General features: G+C 36.5%; 1 protein-coding gene across 1 annotated transcript in view; it reads right to left on the minus strand.

Moving 5' to 3' along the window:
• Positions 1-20895, minus strand: part of DPP10 (dipeptidyl peptidase like 10) — a 197629-nt gene that overhangs the window by 88001 nt on the left and 88733 nt on the right. The window contains exons 4-5 of the mRNA XM_065750344.1: positions 19762-19856; positions 9401-9475 (exon numbers count right to left, since the gene is read on the minus strand). Of these exons, the coding sequence (XP_065606416.1) occupies positions 9401-9475; positions 19762-19856 (170 nt within the window). The remainder of the gene's footprint in view (positions 1-9400; positions 9476-19761; positions 19857-20895) is intronic.

The following is a 20895-nucleotide window of genomic DNA, read 5'->3' on the forward strand; positions in this document are numbered from 1 at the left end:
CTATCTTTGAGGATTTTGAATCTACTGACTGCACTTATCTCATGAAAAGGAGAGGTAGAGGAGAAAAATTTTAGTAGAGACCTACTATTTGTTACTTTAGCCTCATTTATGTACTATGTTCTTGATTAACACAGTCACCTGTGTTAATCAAGAACACCAATGGAAAAGCATTGATGGATTTCTTCTTTTTTTTCTTTTTTTTTTCCTAAAATGTCCTGGTAGATCGAAGTTCTCTCCTGAATCACCAGTAACTGTGGGACATCGCAGGAATTAATTAAACCAGAGCTTCAGGAAACTTACTCCACTATCAGATAAGCTAGCTCACAAACTTTCTTGTGTTGATTCTCATTGCTGGTGAAGGGTTCTCAAATGAGTGTGAATGTCAAAGGGATCAATTGCAATTAGACAAGGAAATCTCATATATGATTCAGCCCACCTATTCAATACTACAGTATTTTTCCACTCTCATGAGATTTTTCTTTGAATTTTCACTTTGTTTCTGAAAGTATTTACTCATCAACTATTACTTCTTGCTATTAGTACCCTGCATTGCTGGCAGGATGTCGTGCTGGTGCAGTGCATTGCTCAGCAAGTGGTAACTGACAGACACAGCATTGTCATTGCAGTTTTGTTTCCATTTTGCTTTCCTGTCCTGTGAGTAACTGGCTGTGTGGTGCTGAGCTCCTGTCAGGTTAACCCACAACATATGTAAAGCACTTCCCCACTTTATTCTTCTATAAGGACCAAGCATTTTTGGTGCTTCTTATGAGACAGAATAACAATCTTTCTGGATCTTTTTATGATCTTCCTCTACACAACTTGAGCCAATCTTGCATACAGCATTTTGAAAGTTACATGGTAAAAGTGCTATATATCCAGCGAGAATGTCAGAAGAAAGACACAGTGGCACAGTTTGCCCTTACTTGACATCTCCCTTGTTATCTGCTGAGCAAGGCCACATTGACATATCTTTGTCCTACACTGGTTGACAGGCGCATGCAAAAGACTTAGGGTAATTTTTTTTTCATCATTTCTTAAGATACTTTCACGCAATATTCCAGTAAGTGCAGACAAAGAGCAATTTCATTTTTTCCTATGACTGTTATTAAAGCAAACTGCTGTTATACAACATGCTGCATAAAATCAGCACAAGGGAACTGCTACTCAAGACAACTCCTGTTCTTACATATGCAAAAAACTAGTCAGTAAAAGATGATACTCAGTAAGTTTATGTCAATTAAGTTGAGGATACCATTTCCTATTGTAAGTAGAAACATATTTTGGAAGTATCATCACAAGCTATTTTTTCTTCTGCATATTTGAATTTATACCTTGTAGGGATAACAGACAAAGAGAATTTATTGTGCACATAAATGAGAAGTGTGCCAAAAGCACAAATCCATGAGAACCTATTCATACACAGTGTACTATATATTTTCCTCACCTGACAACAACAAAATCTTCATTTCATAACTATTTAGAACATATACAGGATTAATGTGTCATTTTCAAGTGGTTTTTCTTTACCTCAGCCTCATTTTTCTGGGAAACTTTAACACCAGATAGATAAGCTTAATGGATAATTTTCAGCATGGTATGAATAAGCTTTCTGTGACAAGTATGCCCACTCCATTTTCCTATGCAATTAAAGAAGTGACAGCTAAAGATCCAGTTTCACTAAAATCATTCACAGACAACTCTTCTATACATACACCTGTCCAGTCGCACTTTCATGAAATATTTTCACTTTAGAGTAATAAAATACAACACAGATGAGACTTGATACACCATTTGTGTAGCAAACTACATCTCTAATTTACTTAATAGTGCCTTAATCAATGTCCTGAACCAACTACCACTCATTCCTCTTGACATAAGGGAACACACTGACCATATATCACTCTCAATGATCATATTTTATGCTAATTTAATATACTACTATACACATCATCTCAAGGTTAAAAGGAAAAAAAAATGTGTCAAACATTTCTGAAAGGCAAACAGCTTATGAATTGGCTTTCATTTCCATTATTTAAGATAAGGAGATATATAGACTGATAGTCATGCTGGCCACTATTTGTACTAGTTATCCATTTGAAGTCCTTTATCAAATGTTAAAGAGTGGAAGCAAGGACCAAGTTTTGCCACCAGCATGTTATCATACCTTTTTTTTTCCTTTTGCATTTACTCTTCATGTTATTTAAACTAACTTCTATTCAAGTGAACTTTCTGTAGTCTCAGACAAGTTGATCAAGCATCACAATGGCAAACAGTGCATAGGAAGACAGCCGGAGCAGCACTTTTATGAGGAAAGACTGGGTTATTTAACTTGGAGAAGCCTCTGGGAAGACCACATCATGGCCTTTCAATAATTGAAGGGAGCGTACAAACAGAAGGGGGAATGACTGTTTACATGACTTGATAGTGATAGGACAAGGGAGAATGGTTTTAAATTAGGACAGATTAAGATTTAGGTTGGAGGAAGTTTTTTACTCAGAAGGTGGTGATGCTCTGGAACAGGTTGCCCAGAGAGGTTGCAGATATCCCATCCCACTCAAGGCAAGGCTGGCTGTGGCTCTGGGCAGCCTACTCTAGTGGTTGGTGGCCCTACCCACAGGAGGGAGAGTTGAAATTAGATGATGTTTCAGGTCCTCTTCAATGCAGGCCATTCGATATGATACTATGAATTCAAACAAACTGGATCACCCTGCAAGTTCATGCAAGCTATGTCTAGTTGGACTTGGCATTAACTAAATCAACTGTCCAATATATCAGCAGACACACCCAGTTTTGTTTAGAAAGAAATTTAGACAGAGGATATTAGGAAAAAATGAAATAAAAACAACAATAAAAAAATGAACCACTTTTTAAATTGGACTTTCTAAGTGCACTGAACACACGAACTGGATTGCAGACATTTGCTAAAATGAACTTTATGTAACTCAATCTTGTTTATCTTCAGCATATATAGTCAAGAGCATGTTAAAATTAGATCTGAAAAGTCATTGTGGAACATGCTGATACATCACCAAAAAAAAAAAAAAAAGGCATTTTCAGTAAAAGGCTTTAACATTTTGACTCAGTTCCACAAAGTGATTTTTGCTCCTCAGGCATCACTTATTCACTGTACTTGAAGATGCGCCAGTACTTGTACTTGAGGAATCAGCAAATGTAGAAGTTCAACTAACAGTGATTCACACTCAGGATAAAACCAGTCAAAACGAAGTTAAGTAAATAATCTTAGTTCATATTCTTTTGAAAACAATGGAGAAAATTAATATTTCTTGCAAGCAGAAGACTAAGAAAAAGAAACAGATGCATCCGTGACTACAGTCATTTCTGATGAATCCAAATTAAAGCTCCTCTAAGCTTTTCCAGTTACTAACAATTCTCCAATTACAACTGCTAACGGTCTTTGTGCTGTTATTTTCTGAGGATGACCTTTATTTTTTGATCTTAAGTTAACTTTTTATTTCCATTCAGCAACACTGAGGAAGAGTTAATTCTAACTTATATCTTTAAAAAAAAAAAGTCACTAGTACTTCTGAAAAGATACACACATTACAATGTAATTGGAAAATCTGCTATCAATTGTACGCTATTTTTGGTAGCATCATTTGTTTATACAACAGATTGTAGCAAGATAAGTGGAATATAAAACACCCTTTCAATTTCCCTGTTTGTAGTCTGTGGGCTGTAATAGACAAATTCTCAACTAACAAAAGACATTTCTAGAGCATTTCTGGACACTACCAATGTTCAGTAAAGAATTAAGATATAACAGGTTTGGCAGAATTAAAGCAGAAGCTGAGCTGACACCATATAAAATAAATAGTTCGTAGATTAAGGAAGCTGCTGACTTAAACAGTGTAATACTGCCTATTGATGTACACAGGGAGGCTAGTTCTGAGGGAAGCCATGCAGGAATACGATGACAAGAAAATCACAGCTATATGAAGACTGAGTGTCTAAGCTGGATCTTGGAAACTCAGCTGGGCACTACATGAGTCTTCCTGAAATAACAGTAGGCAGGAAAACACTACTGAAAATAAACAGTTTTTCTGTCAATAAATATCTACTTTGAAAAGCTAAGTGCCCTACAAAACATTTTTACTAAACGATAGCGAAGCACAGTTTTTCTCTTTCAATCTCATCTTTGAAAAAGAATTATCAAACAAGACTGATCATCTCTGCGGATCCTGAATAAGAAAAAAAAAAGGTATCTTACACTTAAATCCAAAGTAAACAAAATAAAATAGAATATTCTAAGCCTTACGGTTGAACAGGACTCCTGTAAGTACAAATAGAACAGAGTCCCTGGAAGTTATTTGCGAAGCAGCTGCATTTACCTCCTGTTCCTTCCTATGAAAAGTGGAAGGTCTGTGTTTTAGCTTTTCCTTGACCTCAAATGTATGAATAAATATGCTAGCTGGCAGAATCAAGTGTTTCATAGAATAAATAAATAAACACTTAAACAAGTCAAGTATATGCAATAGATGTCTACAGCCTAGCTATTATAATTTAAAAAATTTGAAGGCACTCAGGTAACCCCAACTCAAAGTACAACAGACTTTAAAAGAGGAAAAATTGGGCAGCCTGTTTCCACAGACTTCTTAATGCCTGACCTTTAAGATCTACCACCAAAGATTTTATTCTCTTCAGAAACTAAAAGAATATTTGTAAGAACTGAATACTGGTGAAGGATGCAATCTAATGTTCTGTTGTTCTTTTCTTACTGCATGGTGGTAAAACCTACACACTTTTGAAGACAGATAAAAATGAATGGGAAAGTCATGTCTGGATCAGACTTCTATTTATGCTCTCTTACATTCAGGAATATGAAAAATGTTTAATTTTCTTCTGTATTAACCTTAAAATGAACAAATGAAAGATTACTCCCAAAGATCTAAGAAAGACATTACCCGTGTGTTTATCTGAAGAAATATGTATTTCTGGAGAAAAAAATAAAGGGTGAATTTTATATCAGATCTTTGATTCATATACAGTGTTACATAAAATACTGTTGTCTAGATCCCTACTGATATAAGAAGTCTTTTGAAAGGGAGACCTTGAGAGTAAATATGGTTTCTGTGTGTTGGAATACACTATTCATTTAATCTTTTTTTCTGTATGTTATGAAACTTCAGCTTGTACTCTAGGTAATGCTCTTCAAAGTCACATTTTCATAAGCACTGTAGAAAAATATCATTGAAAACACCTGCACGTGTTCTGAGCATTTAACATCAAAGAGTGCCTTGATTAAAAATAAGAAATAATGCAAGGTAATTTCTTTATCCTTTAGTTCTCAAAGAAAAAAAAAAAAAGATCTAACTGACCAAGATTACTGACAACTGAACACTAAGTTTCCACATAATTCATAGGAAGATAATCTCTCAATGCTGATCATATAATCGTAATTTAACACTGCATTGAATGTTTTCCCCTCAAAGATTCTTCTAATCTACAGATAAACTCCTGAAGAGCCTTTCAGTACACTTGACACACTGCCTGTATCACGCACACCCTCGGCACACTCGGAGAGCTTGATGAGCATGCCCTTTCTTGCTATTCTCTCACCATTTGCCATATACTGTGGTCAGTACTCTCTATCATTATCCTCTAAAAATAGAGATTACAGCAGTAAAATGATGACAGGCATCAATGCACAGCAGATAAGTAATTTCTTTTTCTCTTGGGGTTTCTTTGCTTGCTGAACTCTTGTCTTTTCTTCAATACAATAACGTTAAGTATTCAGAAACTAGGAATGAAAAATGATATATTCCACCCATTTAGATCCACAGCTCTGCTTTTCTCCTCCTTTATGAAGACTATTATTTTTTTTATCCTGATCTTAATGTAAGAATTATCTGCTATGAGCTAAACACAGTTTTACTAAAATTCTCTAGCTAAAAGAGATTACAGTTTGAAGCCCCACCTCAGGAAAAGCATTTTCTATTTTAGAGACTATAAATACTTGTGCTTTTAGACTAGAGATGAACTTTTAAGATTTTAATAAGCATGTTTCTGAACCAAAAGCTAAAACCAAGCCACAAATTACACAGAATATACTGAATAAGGAAAATAAGCATTAGCAATAATAGAGAATAAGGAAGGAAAAAAATGTGAAAGTTGGTATTCAATAGGGATTTGAAAGCAGAAAGAAGAGAACGGTATTTTGCAGGAAAAAATAAAAGCAGCAAGTGACAAGGAAGAAATGATTAAACCAAGTGAGGACAACAAAGGTATTCACGAAGAAAAAGAGAAACTGATCCCATTTATTTATTCACTTTACTTATTAGCTCTTCCAGGGCATACTATATTCTAGCAAGAACATGGTGTCTATGAAATCCACGATAAAATAAATAAATAAATAAACCCACATCTTTTGTGCCTAGAATAAAACTTATTTCAGTTTCAGATGGTCTCCAGGTACAATGTTCTGATGAGGGACACACAAAGTCCCCACTGGGAACAAGAAATTCTCTGGATCTTAAGTGTTCACTGCACCACGAAATTGTAAGTTTACTGTCCTATCCTTTACCATTAGCAGAAGAATCGAATGTTCAATTTCCACTTTCTAATCAAAAGTATAAATCAGTTTTTGGTAGTTGTGAATAATACCACCGGCAGAGTGAGAAATGTCTAAAGGTCATTTTAACATACTCTTTAATAAAAGCAATAGTGAAATAACCTTTCCTCTGGAAATCTCAACTGGCTTAGATGTTCAAACTCGCAGAGTATCTCATTCTCTGCTCATACCTTCATAATCTTAAAAGAAAAACCAAAATCAAAAAAGGTGTACCACCACAGAACTATCCCCCTTTGCATACAATACATACAAAGGTTCCCCTGCTGCTGCATTCACACAGTTCCAGAAGAATCAGGCTGGTAGGACATTCACTTAATTTCTCATATTAGGTCCTCCCTACTGATCTATTGCCTTGCAAAAATGAGACTTTTTCAGTGAAGCCAATCAAATTACAGTGAGTGGCCAAGTCTGAACTACACACAGTCAAGCCATGAAAGTTTTGGCAAAGTCAAGTACCTGGAGAACTGATGAAAGCATTTCAGAAGCACAGAATACTACAGAAAAGAACACAGAGAAAGTACCTCTAAAATTGCAATAGACATGTTAAAAAAAATAAGGATATTCCAGACAGTGGCACAGCTTACGCCAGAAATGCTGGCTTACATCTTGCAATCTGCTATGATATAAAGGAGAGATCTTGCTGTCCAGAAATCAATTTACAACACTTCAAATTTCACAGCAAAGGAATTCCAAGTTTATAGAGCTACAGTAAAACAGCTGCTATGCCAACAGGACAGTTCTGCTCCTTCCACTAGGCATGGTTTAAATGTTTTATTCAATTATCAGTTTTGCATTCTAACATGGCTTATTCTCATGCAGATTTATGTGCCGTTATGCAGAGGACATTCTTAATTGTGCTGAAACAACTGCACATTTAATTAAAGTTGGCTATTCCAAGCATAAAATAACGAAAATGCTGACAATAGTAAAATAAATATTCAAATATTTAATTTAACTCAACATTTATTTTTAATCCAAGCATCAAAATAACCTTATTTCTAATCACAATTTCATGACAAATGTCTTGAAGAACTATTTGCCTCTATTTTTCTTCAATCTGTTCAGCTAAAGCACCGTTAACTTATTTATAAAACTGTTGATTAATAAATTTGTTCCAGCTGTATCACTGTACATCACAAAGAACACAGATTAATGTATGTAAGCAACCATTATCATTAAAAAAAATAACACAGTTATTTTTCAACATTCAGTAAGAGCAGAAAACCCAGCAAATATCTGACAATGCAATTAGCCACCTAAACCACAACAAATAAGTGACAGAGGCTAGGAGGTCCAGAGATAAATAAGAATTTGCAGAGATGCAAACTACATACCTACAAGTTATCTGCAGTTCTTCGTACAGGGCATTAGATTATTAACATTTACAATCCACTGTGTTTTAATACGCAACAAGAAGCGATTTCTCAGTTTTTTAAGAATATACATTCAAATGTATCTTCCTATATTCAAGTGAAGTTCTTCTGAAGAAAGAATCTGCCTTGATTCTCTTGCTATTTATTTAAAAATCTCCAATTTAGTTAGTAAAGTTTTATTACTGTTTATTTATTTTGTAGACAACTGATTTAACGATTGATGGCAAACAACTGAAAGAAAGATGAGTGGATTTCATCTTTTCCAGAACCAGTGTATCAGGCACAGATTGAAGAAAAGCACAAGAAGTATCGTGAAAAATAAGCACTTAGTCTTTCATAATATAAGAAACATTAGCTATGTGGAAAGAGAGAGGCTCTGCAAGGCACTGTATACCCTCTCTATTACGGATTTTGAGAAAGCATTGAAGTCAGCCTTATCAGTCTAACAAATTCTTAAAGAATTGAAAAATTTTGAGAAAAAAATTGCTTTTTACCACATAGTCACTACAAGAACTTGACTAAATTTTGGAGGAATTCCTCAACACTTTCTGGTGATTTTCCTTCCAACCTTAAGGAACAGATTCTTTTAGGAATGTGAGAAAATTCACTGGCATTACTGTTAACAAGAATATAGGATTTAGCTGGCAATGCCATGCTATTAACCAGTTCTAGCACTGTCATCACCACTTCTAGAGCACTTTTCTGGTTTGAAAGCCACAACAATACCTATTAGATTCCAGAGTAAGCATCACAAGTTTCATACAAAGCCAACCAGAACCACAACCACTACTGTCTTCATGTCAATGGATCACATTTACTGAGGGTCAGATTCAACACTGAGGCTACTGCATTTAAGTCTAGTGAAAAGTGATGGATATTTTCATGACTTGCATTTTTTCTATATTGGCTATATTGCTAAGAAAATCCCAAACAAACTCGTTCAAAACAAAAATTTCAATAAGTCAAATAAGGAAATTGTTAGTATGAAGGAATACAAGAACTCCTTCACATAGTAAAAAACTACGAAGAAAGGAACCAGCAAGGAGAAAGGTTTTTTTCACACAAGAGTCAAATAGGAACCCTCCTGCTGGATCTACTCTCAAATAAATGAGTAATTTTACACTGACACCTCTAGAATATTTCACATTGGGTTTCACATAATCATCCAAAAACAGTTCAAGGATTAGGAAACTTCTACAACACAGCAAGCGTATCACTACAGAGAACTCGTGGCAATTTACTTCAACCAAAAATCTCACAGTATTTCTGTCGCTCTTAAATACATGTGTTAGCATCATTTTATTAGAAAGTTATGGAAAAAGAAATTAAGCACTTAAATCAAACTATATCATGCGGAGTCACGTGCATAATACACAAAGCAACAAGGGCATCAGCTTCTGAATTTAAAGGATCATTTAACAATGAAATGCTGGCTTACCTGTTTTACATCATATGCAAGAAGAACAAATCTTAAGTCTGGTGAAACTGAGTATCTTGATGCTTTGAAAATTACCTAAAAATGAAGTAACAATAAAAGTGAATTCACAAAAAGAAAGATGATTTTTTTCCAAATTATCTTAATTTAATAATTCTCAATTCATAAGAGTACTGGTTAGGAAAACCTGCTTAATTTACAGAAAAGATGGACTACAGTAATTCCTAGGCAAATTTTCAGGTGTCAGTACAATGTTGACAGATGAATCTGGCTTCAAGACCAACTACAAATTAAGGAGCTGAATTACAGGCACTAAGCTTGAGGATAACAATGATAACAAAACCATTTTCAAAAGAAGAGGGACGATGCTTTGGCTGGTGTGATCATCAAGAATGATTACATGAGACATCTGTCACTAGGTTAAGCATTAAAGATAACACACGACAACAACTGCTAGAAAAAAGAATAGATGTGCACTATGTCCTTATCAGGTTTCTTTCAACATCACACACACAAACATTTTGCATGACAGTTTGCATTAAAGAAAAATCCTCTTTCTTATAGCAAGTAAAATGCCTAGTGGAAAATAAAGTGGAACATAAAATACCATTATAAAACTAATACTGTTTTATGTCTAGCTAAAGCTACATGATACCCAACTGAATTCAGGGCTGTAACTTAATCAAGGGATAACACTGATGTTGGAAAAAATTTAATGCATCTAATGTAGAAGAAAGATATGTGTGATTTAAAGTCTGTTGCAGGAAATAATTTTTAATGAATCTCAAGACAGAGAGGGGAAAGGAGAATTAAAATAAGTAGTACAGAAAAAGAACCACAGAGCTAAAAGATGAAAAATGTATGAACAGCTATGCAGAACAACATACGAAGGCTCTTTCTGACTCTGCTTGAGCATCCTGTTACATTTAACCTAATCCTACTGCTAATCTGAAGAAATCAATGGGGGTTTAAGGTACCCTAACCAGAAATCACAGATCAGTGCTAATCTTCCAATAAGCTAACAAGATGCAACATTTGGACATGCAATTTAAACTCAAATTACTAAGTAATATAAATAGAAACAAGTTAGTTAAAAAAAAAAGTTTAGAAGAAAAACTGAGTAAAATGGCACGACAGCATCAAAAGTTTGAAGACAAATCAGCAGCCTTAAGGTAGGAAGAGAAAAGGGTATTTTAAGGCAGTGGGGGATTTTTCAATCTGCAAAGCAGAGAATAGATTTCTACCATGTACAAACAACCTCTCATGAGATAACCACCAGAAACTGTATCTATGAACAACATGCCTTCTGTTTGGCACACTACTGAAAACGTTTTAGACATGGAAATTCTCTGATTTGGTCCAGTTTATTAATTATTGCTTCTACTACCTCATTCATAAGCAGTATGCAACCCAGGCAGTTTTCCAAATTTGTTCTCAGGAATGCAGCACTTAACATTTCCAGTACTTGGTAAGAATCTTCAGTCGCTTACTATGCCACCACAAAAGTAATCATACAATTAATGCTAACACCTGACAAGCTCAGCTGCAAAGTATTGGCAGTCTGAGGCAACACCAACAGTTACTCTCATTACTCTCCATCTAAGTGGAGTGTTATGGATTTGGGATTTAAAATATCCTGAATCCTGCTGAAAATGACCTTGTTCATCCAGCTTGCATCACCTGCAGAATTTAGTTTGCTTCCAGCAAAACTTGTACACATGGTGTAGGTAATGGCTTTGGCAAAATGGTTTTCAGCATAACAGAACAGTTGTGAAAAAGATCATAAAGCTATTTTGTACTTTTTAATGCTCCACAGAAGAAACAATAAAAAGTTAGACTATAAGAAATCAAGTTTGCATGGCCAAGGCTGATATGAATGCTGACTTACTGAAATTATCCTAAAATCATTTTTAATCTGTTTTTAAAGCTGGATTTACAATCAAGCCTTTCAGGAATCAAATGTTCAATTCATACAGAATTTCAGAGGGGTTTAAATTACAACTACATTTTTTCTTTTGTTTACAGACAACCTTAGCAATAAATTCAGAAATTGCTCTTGTGTGCACAGAAGAAACCCTTCTAGTTTCTTCAAGAAAAAATGCATTATAAACCGACTCATTTCTCCTGTCCACCGTGGAAAACAAATTCAGAATTTATCAGTAAACTCAAACAAAAGAGAGATTCCAGTTTTTCCCTGTGTATGTGTCTAAGGTATTTCATCAACCAATAGGCTGCTGACTGTCTGACTGAGATGATGAGATCCCCTTCACAGGAAACTAGATGTATGCTGCTGAAACCCTGGAGAGATTGTGTACCGGGATGTTTGCTACAGGGAATAGATTGGTTTATTTATTAAAAAGAAGTTTGTCAAGAGCTTGACCTCAATGATTTGTTGTCTTCTCAAGAGAATACCCATTTTGAATTCAGAAGAAAGTGTTGAAAAAATATCATACTGGAAATAGTGGAACTAAAAAAAAAAAAAAAAAAGCCTAAGGCATCTTGTTATCAGAAATCTGGAGAGTGCTTCTTCTACCACTATGTCTGCATATTGTCAAATTTCCAAGGTCCTTGCTTTGTTAGGAGCTGTTGAGTCTTCTTCAGAATTATAGATCTAAATGCTGTCCCTTATGATTCTGCCTCTAGGATTATCTCTCTTTCCTGACTTGTGTAACTGTAGCCATGGACAAATAAGCTCTGAAACAGGGAGATACACAACTAATTAGGCCTGGTCCCTGGCTATAGAAAAAGAGCTCATTTCCCTCTGCATCACTGCATAGCTGGTTAGCAGACTGATGGCAACAGAACCAAACCCTGTCTGCACTGTGCCCTCCATGTACACCCGTGTCCCCTTCCAAACCTGAACAAAGGAAAGGCAGAAGGAAAGGTCATTACAGTTATCTCCCTCATATTTGTTCCATCTCGCCACATCAAGAACTAAAATCCCTACAGAAGCTAATAACTCTATTCGACTACAAAACGTTTTAAAAAGATAAATTGTTAACCCTAAATTAGTTCTACTTCACCTGTACACTCTTCCCTTCTTAAATTTGTCATCCATTTTCCATACATAGCTGCATATGACATCACTTTTTCAGAACAATCCTATATCTGATCTTGCATTTTTCACTCAAACAAAACCCCCATCTGACTACATCATTCGATCTAACCATATTTAACGTTGCTTTTCCGTGATCATTCAAAAGAAATACTTAATGTGATAAAGGTTTTAATTCTTTTCCTGGCAGTAACGTGCAATGTGAGGATCCCACGGACAAACAATGACTGCAGCCCTTCACTGCTACCAAAGACCACAGGAGTAAGAGCTAAATGGAGGCAAAGGAAGACAGTGCCTTTAAACAGCCTTTTCCCACTCAGCTTTCCAGCCTTTTGATTTGAAGTATGTTCTGCAAAATGCAGTTTGGCATGGAAAGAAAAAGCAGATGAGAACAGCTTTAGAAAGAAAGAGTGAAAGTAAAAGAATGAAAGATTCCACAGCACAGAAACAGAACATCCTTCCCACCCTGCATTTAACTTTTTTTCTCCTTTTCCATAGAAATAACTGAAAAGGAAAGCAAAATTCAGATGAACAATATATTCTCAGGTTTGATTTCCCAAGTCATTTTTTTGCACTGATGATATTTAATTTTCCATTTTATGTGTGTTTTGTTGCTAACAGAAACGCCTGTTACAACTGTGAAGGTTTAAGCTGGGTTTAGGTTTTTATTTTTTCCATCAGAAAGGATCTCTGTGTTCTCTGTGATCTCTCACCTTTTTCAGTTTCCTTCACAAACTGAAAAATGTTGTTGTTTAGGATGGATTCTGCATGTTTTTTTCATAGGTAGGTATTCAGATCAACTTACCAGACAGGCACTGACCAAATAGCAATGCACAAAAAGAATCGGATGGGACAGAATTAGAGTGGCTGCGTAAAGAGAAGGCATTTGGCATATAGCTGTTTTCTAGAATGGTACCAGCAACAAAGGGAGCAATGGATTTTTTATTGCATTATTACTGCTGTGACTGAAAGGAGAAGATAAGCCTCTGGGAGCTTTGAAAAGAGTGAAGCTAGCAGAGAAGCATACCCTGGAGCAGTAAAAATGGGACCTGTGATTAGTGAGTCCAGTTGTAATTAGGAAAATGCATGATAATTAGAATGTTGAAAAACTTAGGTTCCCAAGGTCACATTTCTTAACACATTATTTCCTATGTCACTTGAGCATTGGCCTAGATCCAAAAATGATGTTGTATGTTGCAACTATTAATATTCAGTCTTCAATCCAAAGTAAAAATGTGCCTTAAAACGTGATTCAAGCTGAACTCTATCTTGTGGAGAGGGGATCTTAGCCTGGCTGTTCTGAAGCCAACCTTCCCACACTACCTGAAACTTTCTGAGCAGCCCCAAGATAACACAGAGGAAGATGCGGTTGTAGGATTCAAAAAGCAGGAACAAACCTGTGAATCTCACTAGATCCACGCACTATCACTACTCCAGTAGAAAATAACCTCTCATTAGTAAAAACCACTACAATTTTCCTCCCCTTACTCCTCATCCTTGGCATAGTTAGCCACTACTATACTGAGTAGTAATCTGATCGGTAGTCTTTTTAGAGACATCCTAAAATTATCAGGAATAGTCAGCGTAGAATCACTAGGGGAAGATCGACTGATCTGGTAGCCTTCTATGATGTCATTAGTGGCTGAGTGGATGGGGAAAGAGCAGCAGATATAGCCTGCCTTGATTTCAGCAAAGCGTTTGACACAATCTCCCACAGCATCTTTATAACAATGTTGAGGAAGAGTGGAACAGATGAGTGGACAATAAGGTGGGTTGAAAATTGGCTGACTGGCAGAAGTCAGAGCGTTGTGATTGGTGACACAGAGTCCAGCTGGAGGCCTGTACTTAGCAGTGTCTGTCAGGGGTCCGTGCAGGGTTTAGTCCTGGAGTATCGTGTCCAGTTCTGGGCTTCTCAGTACAAAAAAAGACAAGGATCTCCTGGAAAGAGGCCAGCAGGGGGCGACAAAGTATGATAAAGGACATGGAACACCTCCCTTATGAGGAAAGGCTGAGAGACCTGGGGCTGTTCAGCCCAAAAAACTCAGAGGGTATCTGATCCACACCTCTAAATATCAGAGGAGAGAGAGGCCAAGATACAAGGTTGGATGCTTCTCAGTAGTATGTGGCACCAGGACAAGAGGAAATGGTCACAAACTGAGTTCCGCACAAATGTGAGTGGGAACCTCTTCACAGTGCAATGAAGCACAGGCTGCACAGAGAGGTGGTGGAGTCTTCTTCTCTGGAGACATTCAAAACCCACATGGAAATCTACCTGTGCAGCCTGGTCTAGGAAGCCTGCGTTGGCAGGAGGGTTGGACTCGATGATCTCTAGAAGTCCCTTCCAACTCCTACAATTCTGTGATCCTACACAGCGGTAACTTCACCTGAATGTATGGGATATTCTTCATGGCATTCTGCATGTTAAAGCCTCCTGCACTTGGACAAACACCAATGGCTACCAGTCTATGGTGACAGCAAGCCCTCTCATCTGTCAGGCTTTCCCACCTCTATGTACAGCAGTGCAGTGTATCAATAAACCCTAGCCCATAAAAACCCCCCTACAGAGAAAGTTTTGCTGAGGGGGTTATTTAACATTTAGAGGAGCATAGGAGATAGAAGATAATGTTTCAGTGTTCATAACAACCTATTTAACAACATGTGTGGTTCGTTAAAATGTCCACTGTTGCAACAACTCCTAATATTTATGTGGTTACATAATGTTATTTAATGCATTTACCATTATTCGACCTTTCATTAATCTCTTCCATAAGACTCTTAAATTAAAAGCATGTAAGCTACTCTTGCAATTAAACCTACATTAATCAACAAAGGAACTATAACTGCATTAAGATGCTGCACTGAGCTTCCCATCAAAAGAGAGAGTATGTAAAGAAAAAAAAAACAGAAATAAAAACGTAGCTATCAGCAAGAAGGGGTATGTATGAACAGTTCTGTAACACAGCAAAAAACAGTTCCTGCAAAAAGGTGTTGGACTCTCTGCCTTCAGCTGTAAGGCTTCTACACAGTTTTCACAGCTGGGCTGCCACAGCCTAATCATGATTCATGAGCCAAGGCTTCTGCTTCACTCACCCTTCTGATGCCATCCTCTAATTGGCAGGCAGCAAGAAATAATCCTTTCCTCTCCAACCTTGTGTAAAAGATGGCCCACAGTAATACAACAATATGATGCTCTAGGGTATGCTCCTAGCAATCCACTGGAAACAGGTTTGCAATTCAGTAAGATTTGTTTGCTTCACACTCAGATGCAATTTCCCCTGGTGTTTGAGAAGAGTTGTGGAAAGGCATAGAAATCCAGTGGGAGCACTGGTCAGGAATGGCAGGGTTTTAGAAGAGTCATTCTAGTATCCAAGCTGAAAACAGTAACATTGTACTGTTGGGTATCACACACAAGTCAAAAGCTTCTTATTTGTTGAAATCAAAATATACCTCATCACCTACAATGGGAAGCTTAAAGTAGTAGTGCTACATTCATTTCTCGACAAGTGTTTGTTAGGGAGTGTGCATGACATCTGAATATTTTTGCATATATCCAACATTATCATAATATTTATTTTTTTTAACAGGAGGAAATGAAAGCAAGATTTCTGAAGTCGTCTTAATTTCAAAAGGCGTGTTAAAACACATTTCATAAAATATCCTGAGCTGGAAGGGACCCATAAGAATTATTGAGTCCAGCTCCATTTGGAAAGGACCATAACAGAACACAGTTCCCATACACTTTCCCTCTCATATTAGTATATTTTTTAATTTTTGTGTTTGGGTACTATAAAACCATTGAGGGAGACAGACAGAAGTATCACAGAAGACCAGATGAACAATTCCCATTAGCAGAAGAAACAATGGGGCCCTCCACACTCTCCTCTCTGCAGAATATCCAGGTCTTGTAGCTGGGTTGTGTGTGAATTGGCAACCTGCTCTTTCTGGATTTATGACAGCAAAAGGTATAAATGAAATGCTTGTTGAACACTAAAATTGCTTAGCTCAATGTGGCATAATGTCATTTATTTTGGAAGTGTAATGCGCAGTAAAAGATTGCTAAATGCTAAATAACTGGTAAGCATGTCACTTATGCTCATGGTGATAGGCACCTCGAACAGACGATAGAGAACATATTGTAATCACATCTTGAGGCAGCATCACAAACATCAGGATGCCACACAGTGATTAATGTCCAGATTTTTTTTGGCTCTGCCTAACGGAAGACTCACCCAGCCTCCAGCTGTTAACATTTACATGCTGCTGGCTCAAAATAGCTGCTATCTATTAGTTATTAACTATTTATTAGACAGCTTGAACAATTGCTCTATACAAATACATTCAGAGGACAGACACAGTTTAGAAAACATATCTTTAAAATTAAGACCTCCAGAGAAGATATTCCTCATGCTTCAAAATCTATTCTCTTATATCATTGTAGTTATCATACTTAAGATCGCTTTTCTAGTAATTCAATTATATAAAGGTCACATTATTTCAATAATAGATTGATTACATAAAAAGATTTCATTTTCATACAGCAAATTAATTGCAGGTATTTCTTTTACTCTCTGGAAAAATCCTCACGTGAATGGAAAAAAAAATGCTTTAATTCAGGAAGTTTACGTAAGTATTTCCATATGAAAGAGAAATGGGCACCTTTGAGAAACAAAGCCTTTCCTCTTTCCAGGCACATGGATATTTTGCAAGGCATTTTTTAGAAGCTTTTACATCTAACATGCAGGTTTTTCATAAAACTGTAATCTACTTTTTTTCAGGCATGTGCATAGCAGTGGCTCTTCGACAGGAGTACCTGTGCTTTAGACAATAAACACCACAAATATAGTTAAAAGCAATACATTTTACACAAAAATGACAGTCTCTGGCAAAATAAGAGCCAGTGATCTCTACATATTAGAAGACTGCTTCAGAGGATTAGTAGTAAGGCAAGAAGGAAATCTCTTCTTAGCTGCTGTTTTGAATACCACACAATGAGTTAGGAGAAAGAGTCATTACTAGCCCCTTCTCTCTGCACTAGGAGTGTATTACAGCAGTTCTGTTTTCAATGGACATTACTAGGAAAAAACTGCCCCTACTTTGGGCAAGTTGAGCACACACAAACAGGAGAGGGAATAGAGACGAAAAGCAAGCTAATAACTCCCATTTAAAGCTGACTGTTCCACAATGAAAACCTAACACTGAAGAAGAAGGGAACTTGTATTGCCACTGCTTATGTTGGACCTGCACTGTATGATTCATTAAAATAAGAGAGCTCTGTGGAGTTGTTAAACCAGCACTGTTCTATCATGCACTAGTGATGAAGCAGATGTGACACTGACTGAGGAAAATGCTGATTAATGAGCCAGATGTATAAATTTGGAAGAGTACATTCTGAAGTGTGAATTTGGGAACAACAGACCTTAGAAGGTAAGGCTTTCAGACATACAGCCTGGCTCTGAAACACAGAATCAGTAAAGCTGGAAAAGACCTTGAAGATTACCACGTAAAACCCCAGCAGATCCCCACCATGCCTACTAACCATGTCTACATACATCAACCCTTTCCTTAAATACCTCTGGGGAAGGTGACTGCATCACTTCCCTGGGCAGACTGGAATCTACTTTATCCAACACTGAAAGCTTTCCATTGCACACAGAGTGAAGCTTCACATTAAAGAAAAAAAAAAACCCAACCACTTATATCTTTATTTGACTCTATTCCATAAACAATCATTTAATGGTTGTTTGAACATTAGCCATCTTGGATCAGTTTCCCATGCTTAATGAAGTGCAGATATCTAATGTTGAGAGCTTTGTCAGTCTGGATAAATCAGGTCCGTAAAGAAAAAAACAAGAGCAACTTTCTGACAAGACGGAACACTCGCAATGTGAAGAAGTTTGTCCATACTGATTCATCACTGATTGGAACGACTGGTAATAGCCTGAATAGCTTCTCATGCTGGCACTGCATGAGCCAAACACTTCCAGCCAAAAGCGTATGCATTCATTTGTGAGGAAACTCAAGTACTGTAATTAAATTCATGTTTAATAGTCAGGGATGTCCAAGTAGCTGCCTGCATTCAAGATACACACTGAAGGTATAGGCCTAACACAGTGAATCCTCTACTTAGCCAGACAAGGACTCAACAGATACACAGAAATTTACCTTTTCGTCTACTTTTCATGGTGCCTGAAAGTTTTCTTTGGGCTAGGGCATACACTGAGGCACATTTCAGTATATGAAAGGGGACAGCTTACACAAAGGGAGCCTTATACACACTCTGCCTTAATATATGACTTTCTCCTCCCTTCTCCTTCATCTTTACATGGACCTGGGATGTCAGCATCAAGTTCATTCTCCCAAACTTCTGCTCTCTTCTTTCTAGTTCTAGGAGTTAAAAGGAAACTTCACTGGGGGATTTATGTTTTGAAAGGAAGAATCAGAAATGGCCAGGGGCACACCAGAAATAAAATCAGCCCTTGTGAAACATCACCGATTTTAAAGAAAAAGTCATCCTTTTTGGTCTACAGGTGGAAAATATTTTACACAAGGGATAATGCAGGGACAAGCAGTAACAGCCAGTGGTCCGCACGGAGAATATGGGAGGAAAGATTGACGAGCTATGCATTTATGATGCAAAGTCCTGATTAACAAGAATTACACGGTTGGATATAAGTGGTATCACTGAGACTAACAGCATCAAGCCAAGCAAAGAAAAATGAAGACCAGGCATTAAAACATTTCTTAGCAATTACTGCTACTCAGAAATATGACAAAGCTACTCATGTCTATAATACATACTGGTCAAAAAAAATTCTCAGCCATCTAATTTGCTACTGAAGCACTAAGGAATGGTTAAACTAGTGATTAACAGGACTAGAAAATAAATTTTTCTTTATCTACATAATCGCTTAAAGGAAAACCTTCATACAATTTTTGAACACTTTTCCCCATTTCTGATAAAAGAATCTCAACATTTTGGGTAGAGTTCCCTCATTTTATGAAATTTTACAGATCAGCTAGATCCAAAAATACACATGCAAGTAAGTATTGATTCTTCAAACAGCCTGAACAAAACATGAACTACAGCCAAAAACCTATCCACCAATAACTTGCTTATTTGCATGTAGGTTGAATAAAATAACAAGTCAGAAATCATGCACTGACAGAATGGATTCTACTTCCCATTTATACATATCCTACTCTAGGTTGCAAATGTATTCTCTCTGATTTTTAAATACTGAACTCTCTCACTGCTGTTACAGGAGAAAGGTTAGCAGACTTCCAGCAAGAAATAAAATACATTACTTACAAAAGTTGTGTTTTCCAATAATAATGTAGTTGTATTTGTTTCAACATTCAGTTCAATAACATGTCCATTCCTATTTTTATACACCACTGCTGTATCTGTAACAACAACAAAGGCATTGACAATTAGTAAACATGTTGAGTACTTAATACAACACCTGCAGAGAAAACCTGCAGACTGAAGTCATTAGAATACCTTTATTATGATAGGCAAAAAAGACAGAGAAGAACTGCACACATCATAATTCAGTGGGAGGTATCCCTGCCCATGGCATAAGGTGGAACTGGATGGCCTTTTAAGTTCCCTCCCAAACTAAACCATTCTGTGATTCTTTGTTCACCTGCCTCATAAGCTTCCTAAGTATGAGTTTATGCTCTATGCCATTTCAATGTCATTCAAAAATATGATTCATTTAAAAGGAAACATTTTATGTGGTAAGAACATATTCACTGGGATTGATGGGAAAAAGGGTAGCATCTTGAACCTCAAAACACTTTCACCTAGAAATCACTGTCACTATGTATCAAAGGAAAGTTTTGCAGAAAAGCTTTCTATGGACACCATATTCACATATTTCCTCAGAAGTGCTCCTAAGAAAACCTCAGTACTATTCTGTATCTAACTGGATTGATAAAGATATGTACTACATCTGAAGGCAGTCTGTGACCTCTTTGATGAATGCAAGGCCCCAGAATATCAGATTGTCAGCTCAGTGAAATGTTAGAAAGAAGAATCAAAACTATATATTTGTAAAACATAAAACACACTGTTGGATAAACTTGTATATTTTTTTCCACCCTTCTATACCTTAACTTGACTTACAAGTTTACATAAAGAAAAAAATAATTCACCTGAGCTAAAGGAAAGAAAGAAATATGAATAAAAAAATTGTCATTCTTATGAAAAAGGCTTTCTACCTGCTTCGTTCAGAGCTGCAATGGTGCAGTAGATAATATACAATAACCTCATAAACCTTGATTAAAAAAAAATAATAATAAGGTTCCAAATTTATCATTGTTTCTGAAAAAGATAAAGCAGTGGCTAGTTCTGTGCTTTATTTAAAACTGTTGTAAAAATATTTATTTAATCAAGTGAAACTTTTTTCTTCCTGTTAAATAAAAATGTGGAAAGTTCTAA

Source organism: Cyrtonyx montezumae, unplaced genomic scaffold (assembly GCF_038088225.1).
Source record: "Cyrtonyx montezumae isolate F1298 unplaced genomic scaffold, pur_monq_1.0 scaffold_7, whole genome shotgun sequence".
NCBI lineage: Eukaryota > Metazoa > Chordata > Aves > Galliformes > Odontophoridae > Cyrtonyx > Cyrtonyx montezumae.